The sequence below is a fragment of the Rhinatrema bivittatum genome, chromosome 4, assembly GCF_901001135.1.
Source record: "Rhinatrema bivittatum chromosome 4, aRhiBiv1.1, whole genome shotgun sequence".
In the NCBI taxonomy this organism is placed as follows: Eukaryota; Metazoa; Chordata; class Amphibia; order Gymnophiona; family Rhinatrematidae; genus Rhinatrema; species Rhinatrema bivittatum.
In genome coordinates, this window is record NC_042618.1 from 447,624,278 (window position 1) to 447,639,435 (window position 15,158).

The following is a 15,158-nucleotide window of genomic DNA, read 5'->3' on the forward strand; positions in this document are numbered from 1 at the left end:
TCTGGATTGTCTGTGTCTGTCTTTCTGACAATGTAGACACCTGTGCGTTCTTGGTCCAACAGCTCTTTTTTTTCCTTGGTAAATGATTTGTGCCCTTTCTGAGCCCAGGAGGATCTAGGTCTAGTGGCGTATGACAGGACTCGCTGTTCATGAATTCTGATGGCGTTGGTTTTTGTGGGCTTCTCTCCACAGATTCACATCACACCCTTCCCTTTGGTGGAGACTATTGCAGCACAACTGTTTTGTATTACTCTTTCTATTCTATGGGTCTGTTTGAAGTGCAGAAGCCAACTCCTTTCTCTCCTGGAGTTCGTTATAGGACCAGCTAGCTAAAAAAAAAAAAAAAGTTACCAGAGGAAAGGGGGAAAGAATGGCTTATACTGCCAACCACTCAGGTGGTGACTTTAACACTATGGGGTTTTCCCCTTTTTCTTGTTTTTGGAAGCCTATAGCTTTGGTAATCACCCATGAGTGAGGACTGCCATCTTTCTTTTTGGAGAAAACCATGTTGCTTACTGGTAACAAGTGTTCTCCGATGCAAAACAGGATGTCTGTCCTCAGGATTCCCTCCTACCTCCCCTGGGAGTTGCTTTCTCCATGTATTAGCCTTATGGACTGAGGGGCTCTACCTGGGAGGCAGGGAGATGACTACAGCAGCACACATGCTCAGTAGAGCATGTTGAAAGCTCTAGAATCTTTGAAATCAAAGTTCTTTGCCAGGCTCTGTCGGATGATGTCACCCTATATGAGGACTGACATCCTGCTGTCCATCGGAAAACAGCTGTTACAGGTAAGCAACACTGCTTTCAGTTTATGCATCAAAAATGTGGAACCAAGGTACCACTACCTCTTTGACTTGAGCTTTGCTATCATACTTTCAGGAAAAAAAAAGGCATGCTTTTCAGCAAAGCCGTCTCTGCAGAAACACCTTCTTCCCCAATTCTAAATCATTGTCCTTCTGATTAAGGACTTGAAGTTATATACCCTGGATTGCCAATGCTTTTCTAACTATAAATTTGAACACCACTAAATTATCTTAATCACATTTTGTCTGTTTTAAATTGATTGCAATTTCCCTTGAGGCCATTCTTGGTAAAAGGTGAAATATCAAATGTTTAATAAATTAAGAAAATAGAGAGGCAATGAGATGGCCATGTCTATAAAGTAAAGAGATGTAAGCTAAAGAACAGACCACCATAACCTATCAATACATTAGCAGAGTTTTATTTGCTTAAAGGCCCACTTTACTCTCTTAAGGAATGGTATATTTTGTGTGTGTGCTAGCCAATCAAGTTCTAAACTGAGATCCTCCTTTTTAAATCACATTGCCTTCATATTTTTTTTTGTTTAAATGAAAAGTAATTTTTAAAAATAAGTAAAGTTTCCTCCCTCTCTCCTCAGTTGATCACAACTATACCAACCAGCCGTTTGAAATTCCTCAAAGAAGCTGGTCATGGAACACAGAAGGAAGAGATTCCAGAAGAAGAGTTAGCCGAAGACGTTGAAGAAATAGATCATGCTGAAAGAGAATTACGTCGTGGTCAGATCCTGTGGTTTAGGGGCCTAAACAGAATTCAGACTCAGGTATGGTATTGAGAAAGGTAGGAGGATGCAATAGGCATTCATAGGACATTAAGCTCTCCCCCCACCGCACCCTGCCCTCAGGCCCTTTCCATGTAGCAATAGAGTGATGGTTGCAAGTTGTATGATTGTGAATTTTTTCCTTTTCTTTTTTTTTTTTCTTTTTTTTTTTTTTGTGAGGGTGGCTCAGGTTTATTGGTAACCCTTCAACTCCATTCTTCAGCTCTAAATGCAACTCTTGCTTATTTAACTGCGCTATAAAAAGTGCCTTTTTTTTCTTTACTTTTTTATGTGTTGTAGATGGGATGGTCCTTTCTCTTGTTCTCTCTCTCTCTTGCTGAGCAAGCTGTCACAATCTCTGATTCCTTGCAGATGGATGTAGTGAATGCTTTCCAGAGTGGAACTTCCATTCAGGGGGCTCTAAGGCGGCAACCCTCCATCGCCAGCCAGCATCATGATGTAACAAATATTTCTACCCCTACACATGTAGTGTTTTCCTCTTCTACTGCTTCTACTACTGTGGGGTGTGAGTGTGTGTTCCTAAGTGCATGAAATTAACATTTCCTAAACCACATACCTAACGTTTCTCATTTTCTCCTTTAGTACTCAAATTCATCATTCAGGCTTTTCATTGAGCTTTCTGATTCTATTCACAAAGGTGTTGAGTCCTCAAGATTTTTTTTCTTAGAGGGCTAGAGAACAGGAGGAACAATTGCAACAAAAAAGATTTAAATATATGAAAGCCTGGAGCCTGCACATGCTGTGCCTGTCACATAGTCATACATTAATATATGAAGGTTTTATAACTGAGAAGTAGAGAAACTGTTGTAAATTTTCGAGTATATGCTTACAGTGATTGTCAAAACATATTTTTAATATTTCAGAATTAAAAGCTTAGCTATGTAATATGCTTTTAAAGATCATGTCCAACAGTAGCTTTTGAAAATAAGATTTAACAAATCTGTTTCTTGAGCTGGAAAGAAAAGAAATGGGATTTTTTTTCTGTAGATATATATTTAATTGCCTGTTAAACTGAATACCCTATTATGTATTTCCTCTTGGGGGTGAAGGGAAAATAGGAGATATGCAATAATTCCATAAGTAAAACTATTTTTGGACTAGTTTTTAAAGTTTAATAATTAACTTCAGAGCTGTGCGATCCATAAACCTTTTAGATTCAGTAGAGATGCATAATGCCAAATTTAAGTCCCAAGGTGCAACATTTTAAAAATTAGATGTGACTACAATGTGATGTGCAACTGTACAAGGTAAAACTTTGACACTGTTCTTTCATGTTGCTATCATAAAGCTTAATTTTATTGTATGAAGTTGGATAATGAGACTTTCTCCTCTAGGTTTTCCTGGCAACAGTATTCAAATCTTCAGTACATAACTATTTTCCTTTTTACAGCATTTTCAAAATGTTGAACAAGCTACAAACTTTCAGTGACAAGTAGTACAAGAGCTGCAGTATTACTAACATCCAGCTAATGCAGTATTTTTATATTTTTATCTCAATTATTTTATAGTTTAACTGGACATAAATATGATTGGCATTTTTTATCTGGTAGTATCCAGTCCAATTAAGCTAATTTTACCTATGAAATGAATATATATCCCTGGGCATAAGTTGCATAGAATCAATATACTATTTAGGATCCTGCCAGGTACTTGTGACCTGGATTGGCCACTGTTGAAAACAGGGTACTAGGCTTAATGGAGTCTCAGTTTAACTCAGTATGGCAATTCTTATGTTCATATACCGGTATATTGGTAGCTTTTGTTGTGATATCAAATGGAAAAAAAAGTGTATTTTTTATTCTCTTATTTATTCTAACTTAGCTCATACCTTTCCTTAGATTGCTCAAGGCAAGTAATCTATATGTTCTTTATATTTATCATTTCTAATGGCAATGTTTTTGGGGGTTTTTTTATTTCTTTTGTTGAAGTGATTGCAAATTCTGGTCCTCAAAGCCTCAATTGAGTCTGGTTTTCAGGATATCTCCAATGAATATGCATGAGATTTGCATTCATTGCCTCCACTATATGCAAATCTATCTCATGCATATTCATTTTGGATATCTTGAAAACCTGGCCTGTTTTGGGCTATTGAGGTCTGGAGTTGGCTATCCCTACTTTATTGAATCTTTTGTGCTTTAGTCTATGCAACCAATTTCCATTTGTGCATAAAACTGTCATTTTCAGTTTATAAAAATGCAAACAAAATATCTAGTAACATAGATAAAGGCTCTAACATTATCTTAAATACATACCTAGACAATTATGACCTTCAGAGTTTATAAACTAAAACCGGATCTTACTTCTTAACAATTGACCTAAATGGTATGGGTATTTCAAAGAGCCCAGATTGCTTTCCTCTGTCTCTCACTTGCATGTACTATAACAAAGGACAAATGGTTTACAAAAGTTCTATGAATAAGCTCAGACTTGTATTCTCTTGCCACATCTTTGTATATATCTTAGAAATGTTAATAATGTATACCCTAGAGAAGAGGAGAGACATTCAGATACCTCAAAAGTAGTAATACACATGGAGCAAACCTGTTTCAAGGGAAACATTCTAAATCAAGCAGTCATGATATGAGGCTCCAAAAGGGTAGGCTGAGGAGCAACCTCAGGAAATATTTTTTTCATGAAAAAGGTGATGGTAAGAACATAAGAAATTGCCATGCTGGATCAGACCAAGGGTCCATCAAGCCCAGCATCCTGTTTCTAACAGAGGCCAAACCAGGCTACAAGAACCTGGCAATTACCCAAACACTAAGAAGATCCCATGCTACTGATGCAATTAATAGCAGTGGCTATTCCCTAAGTAAACTTGATTAATAGCAGTTAATGGTAGATGGTGGAGGCTAAAACAGTAACGATTGAGGGCATGAGATAAGTTTGTTTTTAGTTGCTTAAAATTGAGAGAGCAGAAATCAGTGATTCGGGGCTGCCAGAATGATTGTCAAAGTGGATTAGTATGAAATATTTAAAGTCCTAGCAGCAACGGGGACTGACCTAGCTGGGAGTCTCTGGCAGCTACACAGAAAAACGATGAGGCGCTCTAGTAATGGCCATTTAGATGAGGGTGTGATGATAGAATCAAACTAGCAGTTAGGTCTGCCTTGACAGGCTGTAAGTACTATAATAATTGGCAGTAATAAACACAGCCTTTGGTTTCCTGTAGAAAACATTTCAAAATTCTATGGCAAACTTGCATAATTTTGCATAAAGTTTTAAATCTATCATTATGCAAAATGTCAGTTTATTAAAACCTTTCATATTGTTTTTAAACAATATCTAAATTATATTCAAATGCAAAATTTACCAAGTATAAAAATCAACTATTTAAGTAAAGGCATACAGAATAAGTTTCAAACGTGAAATGTCAAGTTTGTTTTGAATCGAAATACAATTCAGCCATACTATTTTTAAATAAAGTCCTTGTTGTTCTGAGCTTATGTATGTTGAAAATGCCCTTGGCATCAGCAGTTTATCATGCTGTTAATTATATAGAAAAATCCATGCGCATATATTGTAGACACAGTAACACACAAAAAAGGGTTGAATCTATACAAGTTTGAAATTTCAATTCATAGAAGCCTTGACTGGTACTACTCAACTAGTACCAGGCAAGGCTTCTATGACTTGAAATTAATGTGCCTTCTAATGGCAGTAGGAGACTAGCAGTTGCAGACTTCCAAAATACATCCGTCTTTGTAGCTGGTGTATGGTTGGCCACATATGCAGATGCAAGAACGTTTGTGTAAAATTCTTCTAAAGGGATATCACTTCATTCAGACATTATTTCAAAATCATTTTTGGTGTGATTTAAGAGATTCTTGTTGCTTTCTCTGTCCACTCCAATCTTATCCCTCCTCTCCTGTTCTTTTCATTGGGGGTTTGGGTGGGGGCAACAGGAGGAGAGGAGCTAGACAAGGAAGCAGAATATCTATTCTCTCCTTTGCTCTGTCTGCTCCAGCCACAGCCTCACCTCTACCTCTCCTGTTTCCTGCAGGCTGCTTGCTAGGGGAGGGGTTGGAGCAGGAAATGGAGCTGAGACTGAAGGCTTGCACCCTGTAGCTTTCTTCAAATATCTTGACTGAAGAAGTGGAGAAGTTTAGATTTGTTGATTGTGCAGCAGGTTGTACATTAATCAGCAGCAAGCTAATTGTGTGGTTTCTCTTGCCTGCTGCAGAATTGCAAGAGTCTGGGGATAATAACTAGAGGATCTAGTAGAAATGCAGGTACACTCACATAGCCGGGTCCATCTGGAAGGCCAATCAAGTTACCTAGGAACACGTTGTTGGTGCAATAACCACACTAGTATTGTTTAGCATTGTTAGGTCAATCCCAGTGAGTGGGGTATGCAACTCTGTCAACAGATGGAGACAGAGCAAAAGCTGATGTCATGGCTATATAGTCCCGCCCCAATGACAGCCCACCAGTATTCTCCATCTCCAGCAGATGGTGAACATTATCTTTGAGTAAAAAGAAAAAGAAGAAAAGTTGGAAAAGAGATGTCTGTGTAGCACCGCTTGCCTCCTGAGGTGATACTGTGCAGTCCCTCCCTCAGTAGTGCCTTCAGTCCAGTAGCCTTGACTGGTGTGGACCTTAATTCCAATTAGTGGTTGCAGGCAGAGAGAGGCTTGGCGGTGAAGGCTTTAACCCTCTTCCCCCAACCCCGTAGCTGGGACCCATTCCTGCTCTCAGCCAGGGAGGCCTGAGCTCAGGTAAAAGTTTTTAACTTAAAAAAAAAAAAAGTTAGTGACAGGAAGACAAGAGAAGGGTCTTTTTCCTATGTGTTCAGCTGTCCCACTCATGTCTCTGGGAATTTCTGTGAGGAGAGAATGCGGGCACAGCGGGTTGAGCAGCCAGTTGGCTAGGCCCCGCTCCCAGGCTTCTCCCATTTTGGTGCGTGGTAGGTTGTAGGGTACTTTTGTGTGCTTTTTTGCTGCAGCTCATCGGCACACGCTTGCGCATCCATGTGTGCATCCATTCTTGTCTGTCCGTGCAATATGGGTGTTCTTCCTTCTAGGTGCGCATTTTGTGTGCCCAGTTTCTGTTCTGGGCATCCAGTTTTGGCATCAAGTAGGACAAGTGGCCTAGGCGCATAGGATGCACATTGTGCTTACATATTAGATGCACTTTTATGTGTGGGAAAACTAGGAGTTGAGCCTTCATCGGGCTCTGCGCTTACAACATGGTGCCTGAAGAAACCTAAGCGCCTATCTTTCTATGCTGCCTGCCACATCAGAACCATTCAGCTAGAACTTTCTTTTAAGCCTGTGTCAGCACTGCCTGAATGCTCGGGGATTTGCCTCCTTTCGATTTTGCTGACGATGGTCCATCTCCTCTTCTTATGGTATTTTATTTTATTTTATTGTTTAAATTAATTTAATTGTTATCTTGTTACAATGTAAAAATAGGGCAGTTCTCGCCCTATTCAACCTGTTATCTGGAAACCGACGTGATATCTCGATCGAATGTCGGTATACAAAAGAAATAAATAAATAAATGAGGAAAGTTGGACCAAGGGAAATACTGCAGGGGTGTCTCCTCCCCTGATTGGTCCACAGGTTGAGTCCTCAGAAGACACTGGCTCACAGGGCATCAGGTTTGGGCCTATGGAACCTAGAATGGACCCAGCCTCCTTATCCCGGTTAGAATTCTTTCAGGGATTGCAGACATTTCTACAGGGCAGGCCTGCTAAAGTGACAGTTCCTACTAAGGTAGGTCCAGGTGCTCCTCCACCAGTCAAGTGCTGTAGCGTAGTGCGCTCTGACAGAGCTTGAATGTTGGTAGATCAGGATGATACCGATGATGGTGGGGGCTCGCCTTGTTGAGGGCAGCTGCTCTCTGGCCTGCAAGTCCAATGGGGTATAAACCCACTAAGACACATCATCCTTTAAAGAACACTTCTGGCACATTCCATTCCAGAACAATCAACTCCTGGATTGCATCCAAGAGGGGAAAGAAACAAGAAGCCTTGCGCAGGGTGACCAAAATAGGATCCTTCTGCGTCCCCAAGGAGTCAGGCCCTGAAGACTCTTAAGAGTGGCTGGGCCTGACTCCTTGGATGCAGAAGGTGTGTTCTATCATGAAACATATCACCATTCCTTAGAGGGGGACGTGTGGCTCTGAAGATGCTCAGGATAGGAGGATTGAGGCTATACTGAAGCAAGCCTTTGAGGCCGTGACGATGAACTTGCAAATTGCTGCTTCTTGTGCCTTGGTGTAGCTCAGGCTCTCTTGCAGCTTTGTCAAGAGTCTGGTGGCTTTCAGTCCAATTTAGCACCTATTGTAGAACTGGGCGCCACCTTCTTGGCTGATGCAGGCTGTGACTTGGTTACAGGGGAAGTGTCAATGGAGGGCCTTTATCTTCTCATCTGGACATGTCCCATGGAAAGTATGGTTGTTGAATACACATGATCCTGTAGATCAATGAAATTGCCTCTAACCAATACATTTTAATCATAGGGCAAGTCTACCATACATTTAGAAATATTCCACATCCCCACAATACCTCCAGCACACATTAGATGCCCTGAGTCCCAGTATATGCAGTTTTTCAAGAATATGAGCAATGGTATATTAATTCATAGTCAATTTCTTTTGACTTAGTAATATTACAGATTGAGTTGCATGAGCTTATTCTCAGAACTTTTGTAGCCCATTTGTCCTTTTTTATATATATGTCCAATATCTTTTTACCGATCCTGTTTACTAAAGGGATCATTTGTATTCATTATTATTTGGTAGATCTTGGAAACTAGTTATATTACAAAATAGTATTGATTTTATTTTTCAAACACCATAACACTCTTGCTGTAAACCTATTTTATTGAATTTAAGTACTTCTTTTAGCTGTAAAGCTTTAATGGCTGGGATGTTTTCCATCGGTCTTTCCCATGAATTGCTGTGATGTATTGAATTTACCATCTTGAAGCATTATGTTCATTCCATAATGGGAAATTTGCTCTGTGGAAATATTTAGGGAATTGTTGATTACTCCAAAGAAATAAGAGAAGGGTTGTAAGGAAATTTTCCATATGAATAGGAAGCCCTGTCAGCTGTAAAGAACATTAGTAATGAAGTTGATACCTTACACTAAATTGCTTTCAAGGTGTATGACTTTTTCATAACCACTGAATATCACTAACAAATAGTCCAGAACCAGAAAACAACCGAAATCTAAATTTCTATATTGAAAAACATGTTGCATATATCTCTTTAATTTTTCTCTAATCTGCGAAATCTTACATTATAATATATAGTGGTCCTTCATAACACCTTGCGGTTACTACGATTTTTCACTGTTTATGGGTCATGTTTAATCATAGATCCTTTTTAAACTTTTTCCCTTTTTTCAATATATTTTGCAAAATTCAAATTTCTTCTTTACTATAAACTTCTTGAAGATAATTAATTCTGGCGATTTATACAAAATTTCCCCCAAAATAGAAAATTACTGAGACTCAATACTTCCCTTTAATGAAGACAGTTTGACATGATGCCATGTTTCCTGTCAACTGCTTCAGGGGCTTTCATTTTTATTCAAGGAAGTTAGTCCTTATCCATGGGAAATCATTTGAGACGCCAAAATAGTCTAAACTATCTGAATTCATCTACATTGTGTTTTTTAATATTGACTTTTTGATAAGCCAAAAAGTCAGGTAAGCTGAAGCCTCCTTAATGCAAGACCCTGGCTTTTTCCTTTTCCAAATTTATTTAGAAATATGCTTATTAAGACAATAAAAAAAGTTGTAGGTATTCTGATAGGGAGCATTTCAAACAAAATTATTGGGAAAACATTCATCTTAGTCACAGATATATTACTTAACCAAAGCAAAAGTTTAATTTTTTCTTTAGAAATGTCTAGAACTTATACAGTTTTTTTCAAATTACTGGGTTTAAAAAACCATAAATATTTTTATTTTCCGGGCCCCATTTCAAGGTTAATTTCCCCAATGTGTGTTGGTTGCCGTTTGGTTTCTGTTTATTTTATAACTTGAAACCAAATTCACTTATCTCCATTACAGCAAATAGGGATTGTGTCGATTTTGAATATATAAAAATATCAGCAGATAGTGATTATGTGCACATTGAGGCCACTTCCAAATTCATGAAATTTCAGGGTGAGACCAAATTATGCAACCAGTGGCATTAAAGCCATTATAGAAAGAAAAACAAGAAATTCAAGATGGTTGCCTAAAAGAAGTGGTATGTTTGGAACTCCTAAACTATTCCTTGTTTTTATCGCAATATGCCTCATACTAAGTGGAAGGCAAAAACAGGGAGATGATACCAGTCACTCCCTGATCTGACTCTCTCAGCGTTTGCGCAGTCATCGGAGGCATCCTTGGCGATTTGAGCCGTGGAGGAAGCGGCTCCTTCCCCTGAACCTCAGTGTCATTCTGAGCCCCAGTGCCCGGACTACTTCGCCTCTTCCTCTCCGGATAATATCCACAGGCGACTCTTCACTGCCATGAGGGATGCTGTTGAACCCTGGATCGGCAGTTCCTGGGGAAGACTCCCCTGTTGCAGTTGTGAAGAATCTGGTTGTGTCCTGGGAGACCCTTCGAGGTTACCGGGACGGTGTCAAGGTCCTGCAGGTGGAGATGACCCAGTGATTAGACCCCAGATGTTAACCTCGACTCTGGAGATCATCTTCGAGAGGTTTATGCTTCGCAGGGAGCCAAGGTTTGGAGCATCATGTTGTTCGCCCTTCTTTGCTGAAACCTTCAGTGATTACTTTACTCTGTTTGGTCTGCATTAATGGTTTTGAAAAAATCTATTTCCTCACTGGTGGACTCTACTTCCACTTTCTCCTCTTGCATTTATTCCACTGAAATTTTACTGGCTTCTCACTCCGAGAAAATTCAAGGTTTGAGAAAACAAGTTACTTCTTTGCAACAGACTCAAGGGATCTTGATCCAATCTGATATGTCCCAATCAATGAAGTTGGAAAACATTGAAAATGCTCTTCGATACCTAAATCTTAGTGTTGAATTTTCTGCAATCAAATTTAATTTCCCCTTTTGATTTATTTAAGATACCTGTGGAAGCTACACCCACTGTAGCTAAAGACTATATATTATAAAGCGCTCAGGCATTACCCTTGATGGCCAAGCTCGAGATCTGGATCCCAATTTGAATTTAACTGAATTTCTAAACGTGGGACTTTGTTTATTTCTGCTGTCTTTCCCCAAGATAGAGATCTTGTGCTTAGAATGCTTTTTCTTTACAGGTTATACACTTTTTATGGTCAGGAAATTTGGATATATTCAGATATTACCCATGCAACTCGAGAGTGACACAAACTTCTTGCTATGTGCTCTGAGGCTTTGTTTGGCATTTGGTGCAAAGTTTACACTTTGATACCCTTGCAAAAATGTGTGCTTTCTCATTTGGGATCTAGATTTGTTTATTTTGATCCTGCTCATTTGGGATCTTAACTTGATGCTCAGGCTAGTTCTGCCTAGTTTTGTATGATCTTCGTTGGAATGTAAATTTCTCAATGCTCTTTTTTTTTTTTCCTTTACCATTTCAGTGCTCTTTCGTCTTGCACTTCATTTATATTGCTCTTTTCATCTTGAGTCTTTATTTCCTATGAGTGGTTTGGTTGAATTATATATTACCTTTTTTGTATGTTTAATACAATTTATACTGACATTATGTAATATGTAAACCAACTCTTGTGTTATTTCCTTACAAATATATACTTGTTTGTTTTGAAAATTTAAATATAAATTAAATTTTATTTTTTTTAAAGCCATTACAGACAGCTGTGGGATGAGGCAGCCACCCTTATTTAAGAGAAATATTCTGGAGCCTTTACCCTTTACCTTAACTTGTGCTCTGGGTTCAGCATGAAGTGTCAGTATCTATTATCATTTTCGGCTCGATACAGTAAGGCCGCGGTAAAAACAGTGCGGCAGTGTCAGGCGCACCCTTCCTCCCCGCACGCACAGTTCTCTTCACTAACTCCCCGATACTCTCCTCTAATCGCATGCAAATGCATGCCGCGGCTGTGAAGCGTTAGGGAAGGGTTATGCCCGCGCAACCCATTTTACTGTATAGGCGCTGTAACAGCGCCTATACAGTAACCTGGGTGCGCTGGTACCTGTCATTTGAAATGACAGGCACCAGGAAGTGTAAAAAAGTGTAAAAAACAAAAAACCTGTGTGTTATATAAAAAAATAAAACAATTTTAAATACCTGTCGGAGGGCCGTGGGTCCAGGCGGCCGGTGGGCGGCGGGCAGCCATCAGCGGCATCCGGTAGTCCCTTCTCCCTTCCTCCCTCCCTCCCCTGCCTGGATGAGCGCCAAAATCGCATGGGCGGGTCGGCAGCGGGGGGGCGGCAGCAGGATCCGGGAGCGGCGGGTAGGCAGCAGCGGGGTCCGGGGGGGCAGCGGCAGCAGGATCCAGGGGTGGCAGCGAGATCCGGGGAGCGAGTAGCGGCAGCGTGTTCGATCGGGCAGGCAGGTAGGTGGCAAAATAAAGATGGCCGCCTGCACGGGAAAATCGTGCAATTGGCCGCTGAAGACGTGACGTCACACCCCGTGACGCCAAACGTCGTGACGTCACGTCTTCAGCGGCCAATTGCACGATTTTCCCGTGCAGGCGGCCATCTTTATTTTGCCACCTACCTGCCTGCCCGATCGAACACGCTGCCACTACTCGCTCCCCGGATCTCGCTGCCGCCCCTGGATCCTGCTGCCGCTGCCCCCCCGGACCCCGCTGCCGCTCCCGGATCCTGCTGCCGCCCCCCCCCCCCCCCCCCCCCCCCGCTGCCGACCCGCCCGTGCGATTTTGGCGCTCATCCAGGCAGGGGAGGGAGGGAGGAAGGGAGAAGGGACTACCGGATGCCGCTGATGGCTGCCCACCGGCCGCCTGGACCCACGGCCCTCCGACAGGTATTTAAAATTGTTTTATTTTTTTATATAACACACAGGTTTTTTGTTTTTAACACTTTTTACACTTACCATAGCAGGCCCGAGCCTTGCTACTTTTTCGTTTGTTTTTTTTTTTGCTTCGGGAGGAGGGGACCGGACGGGGCTGCAGGAGACCGGACGGGACCAGGGCGGGTAAGCAATGTTTTTACACTACACTACACTACACTAACTCCTACTAGGGGGAGGCGGTAAACTAGCAGGTTAAGGCCGCGGCAGAACAGCGGGTTACGGAGGAGATAATATCAGCGCCCGTTACAGTATCGCAGGGGAATAGCTAATTCCTTCATTATACAGCTTTTTCGTTCATTTACATGCTGGGTGCGGAAAGGGTTTAGGAAAGGGTTTAGGAAGCGCTAAGGACGCGTGAAACTGGAGACTGTATCGCTGGATGGCCTTACTCGTCTGTATTGTGCGCTCCCAGCACGTTACAGACCGGGAATCTTTAACTCAACGTTACTGTATCGACCTGTTTATTAGCCCCAAGAAAAGAAGCCATTCAGTCTGATCAGATGTCTTTTCTGCATATAGGGAAAGTAAGAATGACTTGGCATTACCTCTCTTAGCAATAATTATCAGGTTGATTATTCTTCTAATGTTTGATCCCTGATAAACTTTGACAAAGCCAGTTTGGTCTGTGTAGATCAGCGGTTCTCAACCTTTATAGTTCTGCGACCCTTTTAATACAATTCCCCACTATGTGGCGACCCCAACCATAAAATTATTTTCGTTCATAGGCCTAAGTAACTGTACTGTATGTACCGTATTTTCCGGCGTATAAGACGACCCCCAACTTTTACAGTTAAAATATAGAGTTTGGGATATACTCGCCGTATAAGACTACCCCCTCTTCCAACGCATTCCAACATTTACAGCAGGAGGGAGTGACTCGAGGAGTGAGGGTGTGCTGCCCGATTGGCCGGTGCTGGGCAAAAGGGGCTTGCTTCGGCAAGCCCCTTTTGCCCAGCACCGGCCAATCGGGGAGCGAGGGAGCGCAGAATGAACTTTTTTACTGCATCTGGTGAGGGGAGGGAGTGACTCGAGGAGCGACAAAAAACCCATATTTCCGATGGTCTCTTAGGTGACCCCTAGCAAATCGTCATTCGACCCCCAAAGGGGTCGCGACCCACAGGTTGAGAACCGCTGGTGTAGATCAATTTCAGTTAGTATTGCCTCCAGTAAACTTGCAAGAATTTTAACTAACATTTTTGTTGTTAAATAAAAGCTACAGCTACTTCTTTCCTTTCTTGCTTTTGGGATCACTGTAATGGAAGCTGGTATCATAGTCTGAGACAGGGGCTCCCTTCTAAAACTGTTAAACAATCTAGGCAGTCTGGGAATCAGTGTTTGGGGAAAATGCTCTATCGAAATTGTGTATGCACCAACTATAGAAATTGAGGGCAATTTTCAAATTTTATTGGGGCAGAGTCCACATCTGCTTTTTACCTGTGGAATTTGAACCATTCTCTCTGGAACACTTACCTGATATTAAGGATTTTATGGCTCTTTTTACGTTTGATATGTATCTTAAATTCCAGAGAGCTTGTCTCATCCTTGTGCCAGCAAAGAGATTTTTTAAATCCCCCCCCCCCCCAAAAAAAAATCCTTTATTGGTGCTCTAATTCTGAAGTATATGGGAGCAAGCCATTCATACTGGCAGGATATAAATTGTTATACATAGGAGTTAAAGACTTCATTTAACATTTTAGGATTCTTAGCTTATTTTTTGTTTTTGTAGATCACCTTTGCTAAAGTGGATTCTTACTATAACTCTTCCCCTTCTCCCATTCCCCTCCACTCCAAGGTACCAACCTTATAAATATTAACTCCATTTGCATCCTTTTTTGGAGGCCTCTTTTATTCTCTTCATTAAACGTAACAAGGACCCATTCTCAAGAATGATCCAATCTTTTATACCACACAAAATAAACTGCTCTTCCCCCAAAGTGGATTATATTTCATATACATTATTACATCATGAAACACATGTACTGATTAAATTTAAAATTATAGGCAATAGTCAAAAAGCATACATCTGAACAGTTGATATGATTCTCTAAGCAGTGTTATAAGCTTCTAATGCAATAAAATATAAATACCTAAATCTCAATAATTATGATGATTATCCTCCATAACAGAGATCTCCTTTGAATCCTTAATATACAGGTAACAACTAAAACCAGCCAAACAGCACTGTTTTTAATTTGCTTCAGAACTGGACATAATGGTTCAATGCTTTTAGTTTCAAAGGGAGACAATTTTAGGAACTAGGCATCACTCCTGAAAAGGTCCTAACACTAGTTTTAAACTAAACAAATGTTTCACTGATGAGAAGATTGGATTCTTCACTTGACTGCAGTGGGCAAGAGGGCTTAGACTTAGTGTCTTTCTCCCTAAGATAGACTTAGGCCCATATCATGAAAAGCACTAAAGTCCAGGCATAAGATTTAAATTTTAATATGCAGCTCAGCTCCTTGTGGAGCCAATGCAGTGAATACTAGGAAGGTGAGGCTCTCTGTCCCATCTTAAACTGAGTTACTATTTTGGCCACAGCATTTTGAGCCATCTGCAACCTGGTGACTTTTTTTTTTTTTTCCCCAAGGAGCTCTACATAG

At 40.9% G+C, this 15,158-nt stretch overlaps 1 protein-coding gene across 4 annotated transcripts in view; it reads left to right on the forward strand.

Annotated features, from left to right (window-relative positions):
- Positions 1-15,158, forward strand: part of ATP2B1 (ATPase plasma membrane Ca2+ transporting 1) — a 287,298-nt gene that overhangs the window by 259,420 nt on the left and 12,720 nt on the right. For 3 of the 4 annotated variants that reach the window (XM_029601638.1, XM_029601639.1, XM_029601640.1), the window contains exons 20-21: positions 1,402-1,584; positions 1,954-2,040. In XM_029601638.1, coding sequence (XP_029457498.1) covers positions 1,402-1,584; positions 1,954-2,040 — 270 coding nt within the window. The remainder of the gene's footprint in view (positions 1-1,401; positions 1,585-1,953; positions 2,041-15,158) is intronic. The other variant, XM_029601641.1, reaches the window with a different exon arrangement.